Source organism: Hemiscyllium ocellatum, chromosome 5 (assembly GCF_020745735.1).
Source record: "Hemiscyllium ocellatum isolate sHemOce1 chromosome 5, sHemOce1.pat.X.cur, whole genome shotgun sequence".
Taxonomy (NCBI): domain Eukaryota; kingdom Metazoa; phylum Chordata; class Chondrichthyes; order Orectolobiformes; family Hemiscylliidae; genus Hemiscyllium; species Hemiscyllium ocellatum.
The window spans coordinates 28480551-28499084 of NC_083405.1; the positions used below are offsets into that span (position 1 = coordinate 28480551).

At 40.8% G+C, this 18534-nt stretch overlaps 1 protein-coding gene across 1 annotated transcript in view; it reads right to left on the reverse strand.

The window, feature by feature from the left end:
- Positions 1–313: 313 nt before the first annotated feature.
- Positions 314–18534, reverse strand: part of hibadhb (3-hydroxyisobutyrate dehydrogenase b) — a 143880-nt gene continuing 125659 nt past the window's right edge. The window contains exons 7-8 of the mRNA XM_060825360.1: positions 6081–6237; positions 314–977 (exon numbers count right to left, since the gene is read on the reverse strand). Of these exons, the coding sequence (XP_060681343.1) occupies positions 819–977; positions 6081–6237 (316 nt within the window). The 3' untranslated portion in view covers positions 314–818. The remainder of the gene's footprint in view (positions 978–6080; positions 6238–18534) is intronic.

Consider the following 18534-nt stretch of genomic DNA (forward strand, 5'->3'; position numbering starts at 1 on the left):
GAGGAAACCGGAGCACCCGGAGGAAACCCACGCAGACACGGGGAGAACGTGCAAACTCCACACAGTCAGTCGCCTGAGTCGGGAATTGAACCCGGGTCTCAGGCGCTGTGAGGCAGCAGTGCTGACCACTGTGCCACCGTGCCGCCCACTTAGAGATGAAAATCTTCTAAGAGTTTATAAGGACCACTTATGAAATGAGATTAGGCACTTCAACCCACCTTCCTGTGGACTTGGATCAGAACACAAGACTACCCTTGGGACCTCAATAAATTGGCCAAAGGTTCTGAATTGTATCAAATCAAAACTCAGATGATTGAATCCCATACATAAGTAGTAGAATTTTATTTCAATTTAAAATCACATTAATTGAATAGTAAAGAAAAAATAATAGTTGCCATCTGTTTATGCCATGTATTATTTAGGTAAACAAATCAAAGTTAAAATGAAAATTTATAATTTATGTTTTACTGAAGTAACAGGTAAGGAAGTTCAAAACAAAAACTAACTTCCTAATCACTTCTCATAAAATTACAATAAACCTACATAGTGTGTAACAGCCTCAAACCTTCTTAGTCATCTTGCTTGCAATTCAGTTTCAAAATGTTTTCATTATCTAATTCCACACAATTAAATCAGGGAATTCATGTGCACAACTACACAAACCGTTTGCTAAGAAACTAGGCAGCCACTTTGGGACCATGATTTATGGCTATAGAATTATCCTGTTGTTTTTTTTTGTCGGACAACTGAACTTGCTTGAACACTCACTGACAGTCCCATGCCTATTTTCTCAAGATGCATTTTGGTGTTGGTCAAGTTTAAATATTCTCCTCTTCTCGCAGGAACTGAAACACTGACGAGAAGTCTTTCTGAGCATAGCCCCGTGCGCACATCATCCTGTAAATCTGATGAGACAACGATCCTAATAAAGCAGGGGTCTTAGTGTTCGTCGCTGTGTTTTGTACTAATCCCAGATCCTACATGGAAGAAATGGAAGGAGTGTTAGAGAGTGATTTATTAAAGCTCAGTTTCAAACTCAACACTGTGGTCCTATTCAAACCACAAATAACTGCATGATCATTATAACAAATCACAAGTACTTTGCAATTTTTTTTAAAGCAGTGCCAGAAGTGTATGAGAAACAATAACATTTCAGAGTCTATTTGCCAACCTACTGAAAAGTTGGGTAAACGTTTTGTTTGTTATGAAGTGCACACTCATAAGGAGTCAACCTATGTGGCAAGTAGTGCACACTCAACTCTTTTCTAAATCCAGGGACACGACCGGTTTTCACCTCTTGCCAGCTTTTAATCATGGCAAGAGCTAGTCATGTAATTGTTCAATTTTAATTTGTAATAGGATTTCACAGTCCTAATTCTTTTCTACTCTTTTCTCACTCTACCATACCCCATGTTGTTTCATTCAATCCAATTTAGTTACTCATTCATCTTCATAAGACTCAAAACCTTGGCGTTTTCTCTCTGCAGAAGCCAATGCCCCTGTTGAAAATCTGGTTTTCCTAGTTTTTCTTTTGATTTTAAGGCTATAGTTCTCTGAAGGCAGTTAATAAAAGGTGTGCATCAGTCTGTATCAGGCTCTAGTGATACACAGCAGTGTAGTAACTCAACACAGTGCTGCTCCTGCCCCACTGAACTCATCTCTACCTACCTCGACACTGTCCTATCCCCCCTAGTCCAGAAACTCCCCACATATGTTCGAGACACCACCCACGCCCTCCACCTCATCCAAGACTTCTGTTTCCCTGGCCCCCAACGCCTCATCTTCACCATGGATATCTAATCCCTCTACACCTCCATCCGCCATGACCAGGGCCTCCAAGCCCTCCGTTTTTTCCTCTCCAGACGTCCCCAACAGTACCCTTCCACCGACACTCTCATTCGTTTGGCCGAACTGATCCTCACCCTTAACAATTTCTCCTTTGAATCCTCCCACTTTCTCCAGACCAAAGGGGTAGCCATGGGCACACGTATGGGCCCCAGCTATGCCTGTCTCTTTGTTGGCTACGTAGAACAGTCAATCTTCCGTAATTACACCGGCACCACTCCCCATCTCTTCCTCTGCTACATTGATGACTGCATTGGCGCCACCTCGTGCTCCCACAAGGAGGTTGAACAATGCATCAACTTCACCAACACATTGCACCCTGACCTTAAATTTACCTGGACAATCTCTGACACCTCCCTCCCCTTCCTGGACCTCTCCATCTCCATTAATGACGACCGACTTGACACTGACATTTTTTACAAACCCACCGACTCCCACAGCTACCTGGATTACACCTCTTCCCACCCTATCTCTTGCAAACATGCCATCCCGTATTCCCAATTCCTCCGCCTCCGCCGTATCTGCTCCCAGGAGGACCAGTTCCACCACATACAATTGGCCTACTTCTTTAGAGACCGCAATTTCCCTTCCCACGTGGTTAAAGATACCCTCCAACGCATCTCGTCCACATCCCGCACCTCCGCCCTCAGACCACACCCCTCCAAACGTACAAAGGTCAGAACGCCCCTGGTGCTCACCTTCCACCTTACAAACCTTTGCATAAACCAAATCATCTGCTGACATTTCCGCCACCTCCAAAAAGACCCCACCACCAGGGATATATTTCCCTCCCCATCCCTTTCCGCCTTCCGCAAAGACCGTTCCCTCCGTGACTACCTACCACCCACCCTCCCATCCTGGCACTTTCCCCTGCCACCGCAGGAACTGTAAAACCTGTGCCCACACCTCCTCCCTCACCTCTATCCAAGGCCCAAAAGGAGCCTTCCACATCCATCAAAGTTTTACCAGCACATCCACTAATATCGTTTATTGTATCCGTTGCTCCCGATACGGTCTCCTCTACATTGGGGAAACTGGGCGCCTCCTAGCAGAGCACTTTAGGGAACATCTCTGAGACACCCGCACCAATCAACCACACCGCCCCGTGGCCCAACATTTCAACTCCCCCTCCCACACTGCCAAGGACTTGGGAGGTCCTGGGCCTCCTTCACCGCCGCTCCCTCACCATCAGACGCCTGGAGGAAGAATGCCTCATCTTCCGCCTCGGAACACTTCAACCCCAGGGCATCAATGTGGACTTCAACAGCTTCCTCATTTCCCCTTCCCCTACCTCATCCTAGTTTCAAACTTCTAGCTCAACACTGTCCCCATGACTTGCCCGGACTTGTCCGACCTGCCTATCTCCTTTTCCACCTATCCACACCATCCTCTCCTCCCTGACCTATCACCTTCATCTCCTCCCCCACTCACCCATTGTACTCTATGCTACTCTCTCCCCACCCCCACCCTCCCCTAGCTTATCTCTCCATGCTTCCGGCTCACTGCCTTTATTCCTGATGAAGGGCTTTTGCCCAAAACATCGATTTCGCTGCTCGTTGGATGCTGCCTGAACTGCTGTGCTCTTCCAGCACCACTGATCCAGAATCTGGTTTCCAGCATCTGCAGTCATTGTTTTTACCTTTCCAGTATATGGTTCACTTGGCTCACAAATGTGAGGAACTGGATTTGCTATCTCCATATAATGTGAGAAAAGCAGCGTGTGGTTCAGGAAATTTCCCCAGAGCATTAAAAATGGACAGAAAGATGAGTCAGTGAAACTGCTCTTCCATCAGGTATAATATAGAGCAATCTAGAAAGTAGTAAAATGACAAGAGTATTCAACCAGAGGAACAAGAGTGGGCCATTCCATGAGGTCAAGACTCATATCTGGCCTAACTCCACGTATTTACCTTTGGCCCATATCCCTTCATCTCTCTGCTGAACAAAAATGTAACTATTTAACAACTGATCCTGCATCATCTGGCCAGTTGAGACAGAGTTCCAAACATCTATCATCCTTTACTTTAGAAAGCACTTCTACACACATCTTCTGAAAGTCTGAGAATTAGGACCAGACCAATGTGCCCTAGTTCTAGAATCCCCATACAGTGGAAATAGTTTATCTTGCCTGTCTTTTCCTACTAATTCCTTGAAGACTTTGATCAGACCACCCCTTAACCTTTTAAATTCTAGAGAAACATGCCCAATTTGTATAACCTCTCCTCATAACTTAACCCATAAAGTCCAGGTATCATTCTTTGAAAACAAATATTATAGTCTCTCCAGGGGCAATGTATCCTTCTTTAAGAGTGCTCAGATCTACAGTATTCCAAGTAGGGTCTAACCAGAGTTTTGAATAGCTGCAGCGTAGCGTCTATATCCTAGCATACCCCAATCCTGTAGAAATAAAAGCCAGCATTCCATTAGATTTGTTGATTATTTTCTGCACTTGTTCGTGACTTTTTAAAAAATGATCTATGCACCTGGAACCCCCACAGGCCATTTTGGCTATCTACTGTATTTGACTTTGTACATCCAGGAAGTACCCTGATCTATCCTTTCTTGGTCCACAATGGATAAAGTCACACTTGCTTACAATGAACACCATCTACCACAAATTTGCCCATTCACCCAGCATTAAAATTACAAACGAATATTGATGGATTATTTCCTGTGTCTGCAATGCTGCTTAACATTGTGTCATCTCCAAATTTGGATATATGACTTTCTATGCCATTAATAAATAATGTGAATAACTGAGGCCCTAACGTAAATCTTTGTAGCATGCCACCGATCTTATCCTTCAATCTGAATATCAACCCATTACCCCTACTTTCTGCTGTCTGTCACTCAACAAATTTCCCAGCCATGTCAGTAATTAGCCCTCAATTCCATTCAATTCACCTTAGAGAACAATTTCTAATGTAGCTTATCAAATGCCTTCTGGAAGTCCATATAAGCAAAATCCATAGACATTTCCCTATCCACTGCCTTAGTCACCTCTTCAAAAATATTCAACGAGGTTTGTCAGGCATGATCTGTCATGAATTCATGCTGCCTCTCCCAGGTTAACTGAAAATTTTCAAAAGATGTTCAGTTACCTCACTCTTAACTACAGACTCCAAGAATTTCCCACCACATAAGTTAGGTTAATTGGTCTGTAATTCCCTGAATTTCCTCTTTCACCCTTCTTAAAGTGGAGTGATATGTACAGCTTTCCAGGCCAGAGAGACAACTTCTGTATCTAGGGAACTCTGAAACTCCTGAAATGAGGAAATCTACAAATTGCTTCCTTTAAAATCCTCCAAGGGAAACTATCAGATTCCAGGAAATTTTCACTCTCTAATTCCAGGGGTTTCCTTATTATCCATGTTTTAATCACATTAGATTTCTTCAGTCCCTATCTCCAATCCATGACTAATGTCATCAGGACCTCTGGCAAGCTATTCTTCTTTTCTACTGCAAATGCTGAGGAAAAACAATTACTCAACATGTCTTGCTTTTCCCCATGGTCATTGACAGCATCCTTACTTTTAGTCTCTAGTAAGCCAACATTGCTCCTGACCACCCAGTTTCTTTTTAACTAACTATAAAATTTAGTTTATTGATTTGATGCCCCTTGCAAATTTCTTTCTGTAATCTCTTTTAGTAGCCCTTATAAGCTGCTTTGTGGACCTTTGCTAGCCCCATTCAGCATGAACTGCGTTTTTTTTCCTGCATTTTTGTAAGTCCTTTCTTTTAGTTTTATGCCGACTTTTCTGCATAATTGAGCTTTTCTCGCGGGGGGGGGGGGTACAAATTGGTTTTGCATTGTTAAGTATTTCTTTTAACATTCTCAAAATCACCACAGCAAATCATCACCATTTAAAGTCATACCTTTCCAAGTCCAAGGTTTGATCATGTTTAAAAAAATAATTGCAAGGTATCAAATGATTGGTTTATCATCTTGTCTGGAGAACAGAAGGAAAACAAATGGGCTAAGATGTACACAATTTCTCCAAACATAAAACTGAAGGCTTTGTTGTGTGTGCCTAGTTACTTAATCCCAGTTAGGGCAGGTCTGATGTTTGACAACTGACAGTAAAGCAAGTATTATGAACCTTTAATCAGCTGGCTATGACATTAGAATATTTCTGCAGGCTTCTAGTCTTCCCTCAGTAGGCTAAATAACATGTGGCATGGATGTCCTACAAAGGACAGAGAGAACAAAAATTACTTTTGCTTTGTAAAAGTACCTTCGCCATTAATGATGCTGCAAAGCCACCTTGATAATCATTCGCGGAAGGGACACCATCCATCACACCCGGTACAGGATTGTAGGTATCGCTTGACCAGCATCGGCCTGAGCTCATATTCACAATTTTTGTCAGAAGCTTCGGGTCAAGCCCTAGCCTGTCAAAAGTTACAAACGAGTAGTTTTAAGGTCAAAGTGCCAGTACGGTTGACCAGTTATCTGCTGTTTGACCCTACACAGCCATTTGTCTCATTCTAGCAAGCACCTTCCAAAATGATACTGCATTTATTGTGGATTTATGACATACTTTAAAGTGATTCTAGCTCAGCCCAGCATATACAAATTGAACCAAGCTATTAAATACATGGTCAATAAACTTTAAAGAGACAGTACTGTCTGGATTGCACAGGCTAGATATGAATGGTGTTAAGGTAATATCAGTGTAACATTCATTCTTTTTCTTCCTCTAATCTGATTTCTTAAATTCTTGAATCTCAATAACTAAATCGGTCTTTAAACATTTCTCTCAGGATTTTAATAAAATGACACATATAGGGATTTCAGCAGATATTGTTTTCTGACAATCCACGTGGTCACCCAAATTCAAGCAAGTGACATAACGTTTTCTCCCATTTTTCAAAATTGGTCATTTTAGTTCATCTTGTGGAGAAGTAATTGTTGCAATTTTTACAAAACAGGAAAACACTGGTATATCAATAAAGCTGCGATTGTGAACATTGTTCAAAATTGTTAGAACGGAATCACCAGTGCTGTTATTTGGTCAACAAATTCCAAACTCGGTAGCCAGCCAAACATAAGATTATAAATTTAATCACTATGATTTGCAGAAATTGGTGGCAAGCAGTTAAGAGAAAAATGTAGATTTTTTTTTGGCAAGGTTAAAAGTCTGACAGCAGATTGCAATAAATACTTTTTTGAACATGCAATTAAAGCACAAATGAAACTGTATGTTCTGAAAAAAGAACACAAGAATGCATCCATTGTGGTCGGAAGACATTAACTTGGAGGTATGTAAATAAATAAATGCAATGACTAACTGTGATCATAAACAAACTGTGTCCACTAATATTATGAATTACTGAGAAACAGTAGTGCTTTACTAAATGAAAGATTAACTAACGATCATTAATAAATGGGTAACATTTTGAAAAGCCTTTTGTCAACTACTAGAATTGTACACTTCGTGGCCTTTTATCTTAGACTATCAAATATTGTCCTCAATCATGCAAGAGGAAGAAAGTTGAATATTAGAACAATTTAAACAACAAAGTAACACAACGTAAGTTATATCTTCATGGCCTAGGTTTCACAAAAGTGTCCAAAATAAAAAAAAATACAATTTTTGACACCTCTCGTATTTGCACAGGCGCAGAGAGTTATGTTACACAGACGAGCCACTGGAAACATGGAGTAGAACTGCAGGCCCCCACAGATGTCGATAAAGAACACAATACAAGCTGTCTACAGACCACTTATGATACTGAGACCACTTGCACAACTGGTTGGTGCTGACCCGCTGTCAACTGCACATGTATATATACTCAAACGAATTGTTCAATTAAATTAATCTTCCAATGCGACTGATATTACGCTTAACACCTACAATTCTCAGACATTTATAATGCCTCCATTAACCCTCACCTAACCACACAACATTTGTGAATTGTTTGAAATAGTTTGGATTCTCCTTATAAAGTAACCATTTCCAGAAATGTCAAAAAGCACCAATTCATACAATTGGTGTATGATTGTGTAACCATTCAGAATCAGATAAGCAACAGCCAGGCAGAAATCAGAGAGAGAGTGAACTATTGGCCCTACTGAGAAGGTGACAAGTTTAAAGAAACAAGGGGTTAAGAGTAATTAGCATAAAGCTATAAGATTGCAGAACCTCTCTACAATTGTTAAGACTATGCTGATCACAGCACATCAACGGTGGGAATGAATCACCTGTATTGTTAGTGTTAATACAATGATCAAACTTTAGGATTCCTTTGAACAGACAGAAATTACCAGAACCTAAAATTTGTTGGGGATTGGGGGGGGGTGGGTGGAATTGAAGGAGGAAGAGAAAATAGTGAATTAAAGAAAAGTGAAATTGAGATAGAAAAGGAAGAAAGAAAAAGAAAATAAGAGGAAGAGGGAGGGAGAACAGAGGAGGGGAAGGAGGATAGAAAAGGGGGCAGGAGAGAGGGAGTGGGATGGAAAGAGAGAGGAAAGTGAAAGAGGGAAGCTTTACTGCTCTGAAAACTGTAAATAGAGTTATTGGCTGAGTTTAGACAAATGGAAGCTGCTGGGGGAAAAACAAAATCCTCTACATTTGGTCACACAACTAATCATCTGACTCAAAACTGAGCTTCAGCCCTTAGGTATGTTACGTCCATTTCAATGTTTTAAGGGGGTAATGTGGACACCCATAGCCCAAATTCCATTTGCCTTATCAATTACTTGTTGCACCTGCATACTAAATTTCTGTTTCATGTGCAAGACCACCCAGTTCCCTCTCTGCTGCACTTTTTTGAAGTCTCTCTTTCATTGAAATAATAACCCGCCTTTTGATTCTTTCCAAACTGCATGACCTTACACTTTATTATTTCAAAAGCCATCTATCAAATTTAACCCACTTACTCAACCTATCTTGCATCCCTTTGCAGACTCATGTCCTCATCACAACAGGCGTACCCACCTACTTTTTTGCATCATCAGGAAATTTGGACATATTACACTCTGCCTTCTGCTCCAAGTCATGAATAGAGATTGTAAATAATGGAAGTCCTCGAGCTGATTCTTCTGGCACTCCACTAGTTACATCATTCTAATCTGAAAAAGTGTGTTATCTGTGTTAATCAATCCTCAATCCATGCTAATGCATTACTCCAATTCCAGGAGCTCCTATCTGGTGATGGCTTGAATGCCTTCAGAAAATCCAAATACACTACATTTAACAGTTCCACTTCATCAACTGTGCACGTTATATCCTGAAATAACACTGGAAAATTTCCCTTTCATAAAATCATGTTGATTCTATTTGATTGTCTTAAGCTTTTCTGGATGTCTTGCTATTTTTTCCTTAATAATGGACTCTAGCATTTTCTTAATGACAAATGTTAGACTAACAGGCCCACAGTTTCCCAATATCAGTCTCCCTCCCTTCTGGAACAGGGGTGTCAGATTTGCAGTTTTCTATCCTGCTGGATCTCTCCCAGAATCCAGGAATATTCAACCAACGTCTCCATTATTTATGCAACCACTTCCTTTACAACATCTTTCCTCCATTAACACCTTGCTTATCTGTTATGTTTGGGATATTTACTGTTCCCTGTGAAAACCAATGAAAAATATTGGTTTAATACCTGCCATTTCACTGTTGCATGCTCCAAGGGTCCCATATTTTCGCTACTCTCCTTTCATATATCCATAAAAACGTTTGTTATTTGTTTTTATATTTCTTCTCAATTTACTTTCTTAATCAATTTTGCCCCTCTTAATTAGCTTTAAAAGCCATCCATTGCTGGTTCCTAAAACATTCTCAATCATCTGACCTACCACTCATTTTTGCTGCTTTGTATGTCTTCATTTTTAATCGGACATTCTCCTTGACCACCTTCATTAATCACAGGTGGAACAGTTTACTCTTCGAGTCCTTTTTAACTGGAATAATGCTTTCAGCATTATGAAATATCTACTTAAATGCCTGCCACTCCTCATCCACTGCCAACCGTTCTTCATACTTCTGTGATAGCTATTATTTAAGTTGAGGACACTTTGAGATTTGAATCCTCTCCCTCAAATGAAATGTGATCACTATTTCCTTGGAGGATCCTAGCCTACAACATGGTTCATTAATTGCACCACATTATGCATTACTAGATCTAAAATAGCCTGTTCTCAGCAAAGATGTCCGAAATATTTTTCTAATTAGCAACCCATTATACACTTTATAAATTTATCTTCTATGTCGGCCTTGTCCATCTGATATGTCCACTCAATATGAAGATAATAAAATTACTCATGACACTTGTAGCGTCCTTCTTTTCTATCTCCATTATTTGTCATTGTATACTCTTTCCGATGACAAGGCAACTCTTCAGAGGCCTACAGCCAACTCCTATTCCTTGTTCCCTGCATACTCTTTATTTGCACCCAAACCAATTCCATATCTATTGCACCTCTATCTCTACTGACCACTGCACTGTTATCTTCCTTTTTCAACAAAGCCGCCACACTTCCATTTCTTCTTTGCCTGTTTTTCTAAAACATTGAATACCCTTGGAATAGAGTTCCCAATTGTAGACAATCTAACGGCATCGCTGTGATACTATCCAAATGACATCATTTATTTCTATTGTGGGCTTCAATCCATCAATCTTGTTCCAAATAGAGTCAGAGAGGTATACAGCACAAAAACAGACCCTTCGGTTCAACTCGTCCGTGCCGACCAGATATCCTAAATTAATCTAGTCCCATTTGCCAGCATTTGGCCCACACCCATCTAAACCCTTTCTATTCTTGTAACCATCCAGATGCCTTTTAAATGTTGTAATTGTAGTAGCTTCCACCACTTCCTCTGGCAGCTTATTCCATACACCCTCCACCCTCTGCGTGGAAAGGGTGCCCCTTAGGTCCCTTTCAAATCTTTCTCCCTCACCCTAAACCTATGCCCTCTGGTTCTGTAATTCCCCAACCCCAGGGAAAAGACCTAGTTTATTTACCCTAGTCTATGCCCCTCATGATTTTATAATGCTGCATTCATTCAGATAAAGTCTTATCCTTTGACTTTTTAAACCACGCTTACTGTCTTTGGTGGAGTGCCCCAAATAGCTGAATACGTGTACCCAAGTTTATAAAAGAAAATAAGGAAAATGTCTTTCTTTACTTTCTAACTGACCATGCAAAAAAAAATAGGATTCATTATTCCCACCAACCAAGCAGAGTAAAAACTAATTTAAAAAAAAGTCAGCCAATGTATATACAGACACAGTAAATGGCTCAGAGATGCCGGCACTAATCATGTGACCTGACCTGACTCACTAGTCTAGCCTTCCAGACCACTCTCCAAAAATCAATGACATTCAGCCAATAATATCCAAAGAACCTCCCAATGCATCTGGAATTCTCACAATTGTGTACTAGTCTGGTACAGAAATGACCATCTCGAAGAAAAAAGAATTTACACAATTGCAAGTGACACCCATTTTACAAGAGGTGTTGATGGCGTTTCACTTAATCTGACAATGGGCCACAAAGACAACACTATCAGCAAAACAAGCCTGTCTGGAGAGTAATGGTTTCATGGGTCACATGACACCCTCAGTACTGAACCCAACAGCTTTCCAAGTACAGTATACAATTTTGAAACAGCTCTATATAACATCTACTGAGTATCAGGACGCTTCAAAAATATCTCTATCAGTCAGGGTATGGGAGTGCAGTACATTACTGCACAAGACGATGCTAAAATATTTGCATCCATCTTCAGCCAGAACTGCTGAGACGATGCTCTGTCCTGGCCTCCTCCAGTGCTCCCAGCTATTCAATTCACTCCACATGACATCCAGAAACTGATGAACGCAGTACAGGTATATACTGGAAAGGCTCCGGGCCCATGTGACATTCCGGCAATAATAATGAAGACTTGTACTCTGCAACTTGCTATGCCCGAGCAAAGTTATTCCAGTGCAATAGCACCTACACGGTTATTTGGAAAATGTGCACTAACAGGACAGATCCAAAGTTTGAGAGAAGATTTGTAGCTCGGGTGCTCATTGTTGTGGTTCTGTTCGCCGAGCTGGGAGTTTTTGTTGCAAACGTTTCGTCCCCTTTCTAGGTGACATCCTCAGTGCTTGGGAGCCTCCTGTGAAGCGCTTCTGTGCTGATTCCTCCGGCATTTATACTGGTTTGAATCTGCCGCTTCCGGTTGTCAGTTGCTGTCCGCTGCAGTGGCCGGTGTATAGGGTCTAGGTCAATGTGTCTGTTGATAGAATTTGTGGATGAGTGCCACAACAGACACATCGACCTAGACCCTATATACCGGCCACTGCAGCAGACAGCAACTGACAACTGGAAGCGGCAGATTCAAACCAGTATAAATGCCGGAGGAATCAGCACAGAAGCGCTTCACAGGAGGCTCCCAAGCACTGAGGATGTCACCTAGAAAGGGGACGAAACGTTTGCAACAAAAACTCCCAGCTCGGCGAACAGAGCCACAACAGGACAGATTCAACTTGGCCAATTATTGCCCCATCAGGGAAGTGATGGAAAGAGTTGCCAAAAGGGCTAACAAGTGGCACTGGATCAGCACTAACCTATTCAATGACATTCAGTTGTGTTCTGTCAAGGCAACTTAGCTCCTAACCTCATTACAGCCTTGGTTCAAACATGGACAAATTAACCAAAGCACAACACCCAAATCTCGTTCAAAGAAATGGGCACGGAGGCAGAGGAATAGTTCAGGATCATGTTGTGCCCGAAATGCATTAAGGTGGGGACGCAGAGGGATAAAACTGAGACTTTTGATGGGGACAGAACATTCAACAGAAGGTCAAATCAGATAGTAAATATGGGAAAGTCAGAGGAAAGAGGAGGGGAGGAAGGTTCCAGAGAGTTGCGTGTATCAGAGTTGTTGTATCTTGTGTTCCTTGATGCCTGAAAGGAAATGACAAAGTTTCTTGTTAGCATGTCGAATGTGTTGGGGGAAAGGGGTGGAACTGGGCAGCGCGAAGTGGTGCAGTTGGAGAGACAGTTCGAGAGCATGCACATAATGACGCATGGCCCCGAGTGTAGATCTCAGGATGCAGCGAGACCAGTTGCCTTGGGAACGTTGAACATTTATAGAGATTGGGAAAACAAAAATTTGACTGGGTGACTGCTTCATGGAACACTTGCATTCGGTCTGCAAAAGAGATCCAGTTGCCTGCCGTTTCAGCACACCACCTTGCTCCCTAGCCAACATCTATGTGTCAGGCTTGCTGTAAAGCTCCAGCAAAGCTCAGTACAAGCTGGAAGAACTGCTCCTCATTTTCTGCTTGGGAACTCCACAGCTTCTGGACTCAACATAGAATTCAGCAATTTAAGGGCTTGACAACCTTTTCCCACATACCAGGTCTTGTTATCCCAGTGCTATTACACGCTACCCTTGTTAGCTACTAATAGTCTCCATTAGCAGCCATTCTCCTAGGCTGTCCATTACCTACTGTTTAGTTTGTCCAACTGTTCTCTCTTTGGGCTGGACCTCCATCTACCGATTACTCCTTACCCCCTTCCCCCACCCTATCTTCTGCAGGTAAACTGACATTTTCCTAGCTACCGTGGAGTTCTGGAGGAGGGTCACTGGACTCTAAATTTTAATTCTAATTTCTCTCCACAGATGCTGCCAGACCTGATTTTCCAGCAATTTCTATTTTTGTTTCTGTAAAGTACTGCCCAGATACCCATGTCTAAAATTTCCATTTCATGGGAGACTGCAGTAGTAAACCTTGCCACCTGTACAATGTTGAAAATGGGCCTATCTGATCTATGCTAGTACTTATATTCCACACGAAGCATCTCCTACCCAACAAACATTCCCTTTATACACTTATGCAAGTTGCCCTTATAAAGGCATGTGCCTCAACTACACCATGTGGTGGCAAATTTCACATTCTAACCATTCTCTAGGTACATAACTAGTATAAATTGGGAAGTTAATAAGAAAGATCCCAGACTCATATCAAAATTGCAATGACTCTGATCACTCAGGCCTATAATCAGGCCAAACAAACATAACTTCACCAATTTTCACACCAAACTGATACAATAAAGTCACCATCACCCCAGAAGACCAGAGAGCTGCTCTCTTGTTTGAGAGATGACTGGTAGTGAGTTTTATCTGAGGGGCACCATACTTCAGGCTATTTTATTTTGAAACAGAAAAGCTGTTTCAATCTAAAATACAGTACTGAAAGTCATTGTATTGTGGTAGTGTACATGGCAACAACAGTTCATGAGTCTGGCTCGGAGTCAGCTTTGATGCATTTTGTGGCTGCATCCAGAATTTGTTTGAAATGTATATTTCAGGTGATGCCCCTTCCCCAAGGAGAACATGTTACTTGCAGAGTGGCCAGGCTATCTGGTGCTTTTCTTCTTTGTTCTCCAATGACTAGCATTGAAGGCATGTTGTTATGCCTGAATTTATATCCTACGCTAAAGGGAGATGGCAGCATTACACAGCATCACCAGCAAAGCAAACATTCATTCCATCCCTAATTGCTCCTGAGAAGATAGTGATCTGTCTTTTGTGATTTGCTGCAGTCTTCAGGGTGTACGTAAATAAGGTCGCTAGGAGATAGAAGATTTTGATCCACCGACAATGCAGGAATGTGAAATAATTTGAAGAAAGGATGTTTGGTGACCTGCAGGAAAAACTTCGAGGTGGTGCTGTTCCCATGCGCCTGTTGGGGGTCTCATGGTATTCACAGAACCTTATATGCCAATTAGCAGAAGCATCATCCAAATATGGAAATGAATTTCTGAATACTGTGAGGAGGTTGGATTTGACAGGGTTGTTTTAGTGACTCATGGAAATATGCAACCCAACATGCCAGGTGGTTATCAAGTTGGTCTAGAACAACCCTTGTTGGTAAATAACCTGCTGCCACTTAAATTTGGGCTTTCACAGAATGATTACTTAAGTTTGATGTCAGCAAGCAGCATATACCACAGAAGATTAATCCATTGACAGCCGGTAACTTAAAAAATGGACAAAACAAAGACAGAAAAGTAACAACTTGAAAGTAAACTCAAAAAAGTGACTTCTGATCATTGTTAAGTCGAACAGAATTTTGAGTAATGCTAAACAAAAAAACACCTTTCCAAAGTTTTTCATCTTCCACTCATCAGGACAATTCTCATGAATACCACTAAGGGGAAAGCCAACATTTATACTGTACAAGAGGAAAGTGATAATTGGTTGGCATGTGGACTGCAATTGGTAGAAATGTTGTAATGGAGAATCCATCAGTTATCATAGAGGCATAGAGAAGTACAGCACTGAAACAGACCCTTCAATCCAACTTGCCCATATCTCCACGTATCGCTAAATTAGTCTAGTCCCATTTGCCAGCCTTTGGCCCATATTCCTCTAAACCCTTCCTATATAAGTGTACTAGCCACCACCACTTCCTCTGACAGCTCATTCCATACACACACCACCCTGTGCGTGAAAACGTTGCCCTTTAGATCCCTTTTAAAGTTTCCCCCCTCTCCCTAAACCTATGCCCTCTAGTTCTGGACTACCCTACCTCAGGGAAAAGACCATGTCTATTTACCGTGTCCATGCCCCTCAAGATTTAATTAACCCTCTACAAGGTCACCCCTCAGCCTCTGATGCTCCTGGGAAAACAGCTCCAGCCTATTCAGCCTCTCCCTTTTGCTCAAATCCTCCAAGTCTGGCAATATCCTTGTAAATCTTTTCTGAACCCTGTCAAGTTTCACAACATCCTTCCAAACAGGAAGGAGACCAGAATTGTACACAACGTTCCAAAAGTGGCCTAACCAATGTCCTGTACTGCCACAACATGACCTCCCAAATCCTATACTTAATGATGATTAACAGTTAAATGCCTGGCTTTGTCCAAAGATTACAGCACATCCTTTTGACTAAAGGCAAGTACACATCATGTACAACTGGTCCATGATAGCAACAGTGCTAGACTTTAGATATAATTCTGCACTTGGACAAGATTTGCTGTATAATCCCAAATGTATGAAGAATTACACTAACAATCAATTTAGGATTATCAGTCGGAGTTTAAGTGTGATGCACTTGCATGTACAGGAAGCTACATATATTAATACGTGGTGAAGTCAGAAAGAATACGTATATAAACTGCATCTGTTTCAAATCAACTAAATTGGTGATAGCTATTCGCTGGTTAATCTCTCAAGATAATGCCATAACCCATCAAATTAAACTGCCTGGTTAAAAGTCTGGAAGTTAACTATCATAATTAACTCTATTCTTCAAGGCAACATTTCTCCCAATCAGAGTCCACTTACGAACCAATCAGCACCCTTAGTATCAACCTTGATTTTCCCCTTAAGTTGATATTCTTGCAAAGTGACTTTTAAAAAAAGTCATATCATTAAGATGCTCCTTCTTAACAAAGCATTTCTCGTTTTCCACAGCTTGCTGACCCTTTTAGTTTGGAGAAATATTATTAGAATGAGATGTCAAAATCCACTAACTCATTTCACACTGCTCGGGAAAGATCAAGATTCTGTTTAATAAATAATGACTTTCATGAGTTTACATGAAACAATTTTTCAAATAATTTTTAAAATTTGACCCTTTTATTGATTTCTATTTCTCTGACTTTGTTTCAGTTGCTGAACGGACAGGAAGATAACATGGCTCATAACTAATTGGGCTCTAACACCACAAATCGTACTCCATGACCCAATAAAGTCTTTGAAATGAAACTCTATCTACTGAGGTCACAAGAGAGACCAATGTTGGGGTGGGGACGGAGTGGGGGAGGGGAGGAAGGTTGGTGGTGGTGATGGCAGCAGCGGCGTGGACAGTAACTCCATCATAATTAAAAAAGGTTGTCTTCACAACATAAATGCTGCTTATACACAGAGAACTAAACATGGGAATTTATTTTTAAGAGTTCAAAGTGGATGGAATCATTTTAAAATGTGTAAAACACTAAAATACTAATTTTATTGCAACTGCACTTATGCAACCTTCTTCAAATATTTTAGAGGTCACTAAGTTGCGAAAAAAATCATGGTTTCTCAGGTAGCTATTGGTTAGAGGTTGCTTGTTAGAAAGAAAAATTGGTTTTCAATAAAATGCCTACATCTCTTCATAGTTAGTTATAACAGAACTTGTTTGAACAAGTTACAAGTATGTAAAGACATTCGTTCAACCCTAACCCATTTCTCTCCACCAACCCCCACTGAAGTCAAGGGATGTTGAGGAGGATGAAGCAGAGTTAATAACTATGGCAACAGGAGAAAAATCATAATTTGATTTATGTTTCCTTATTAAATGTAAGAAATGGAAAGTAACCATACAGTCATGAATGAAATCTCCTGAGATAGCTCACAATTTAATCTGCAACTTTCAAAACCTGGCATTTAGTACAGGATATAAATCTCTTTGGGGGAACTGTTATTCTTTAATTCAAAAACATTTTTTCAAGTGTATCATTATAATAGCACGTTAGAAGTTTTTGTTATTATATCCTTCTAAGAACCATCCCACAAGTGCACACATAACTGACAGTTTAAATTGGACATGTTATTAAAATCAGTTACTGAAATCTTCTCTTTCCACTGGGTCCATGTTTGTAATGGCCTCAAACCTGCCTACAACATAATTGTCATTCAGATTGTGCCTCTCTGAGCTAGTCATGCTTCAGTGGAGGGTCTGAGTTTCCATTTGAAAATCAACAAATTAATCCTGGACAGGTATCCAAAAGGCCAAGTTTAATAGGAAGCAGCTACTGGGCCCTCAACCATGATAAAATGTTATTGCTGTTTCCCTGTAAATTGGGAGGAACATGTGATATTTTCTACATAGGAACACTGTTGCTATTTGAGTGATCTACTGCTCAGGCCATCAAAATGCTTGACAGACGCTGTCAATCCTCATAATAACATGTCACTGGGCATGCAAGCACACACTTACAACCTCTCCAGCATCCCTTAGTGCTGAAAGAACCAAACCAATTTATTAAATAAAATAGGTCTTCACCGTAACACATGCGCCCATTAGCAATGTATATTCTACAGTCTTTTTCTCAATATAGTAAATTTGGTTATTGAGGAGGTTTACTACATCAAATGATTACTTATGTAGCATACCTATTGTGACACTACAATATATTGTTGCAAATTTATACTTGCTGATATCAATTTTCTCTCTCGCCATTTAGAAACCTATAAATCTGTAAGAGATAACCAAAGCCTCTATTAAAGAATAATTCCATCCTCCTGCAGAAAGTACCTCTGATACGGAATAGGACAAACCAGTGGCTTAACTGTAACATTAACACATTGTGTACCATTTTGATGTAGGAAACATCAACGTGGTAAAAAAAATGTCCATGAAGCTATTCGCTGAATTTCTAGATACATTAGACTTTCAGAGATTTGCTCCATTAAGTTGTAAACAAAATTTTGTGTCATGTCTAATTTGGGTTTCTGCCCACCATACACGTGGAAAGACGTCAATCAAAGTCACAAATATGACTATGACCTTCATATGTGGTCCCTTCTCATCTTTGCTACAGCCTCTCAAATACTGGACCACACCACACTTTTTCACTAATTATCCTCCATTGTCCAGATGAGTGGGACTGCCCTTATTTAGTTTCATCAACTATAAAAGAATATGGAGCAATTGCTTTTCTCCCTATCACTACAACTATCATCTCCAACACCAATTA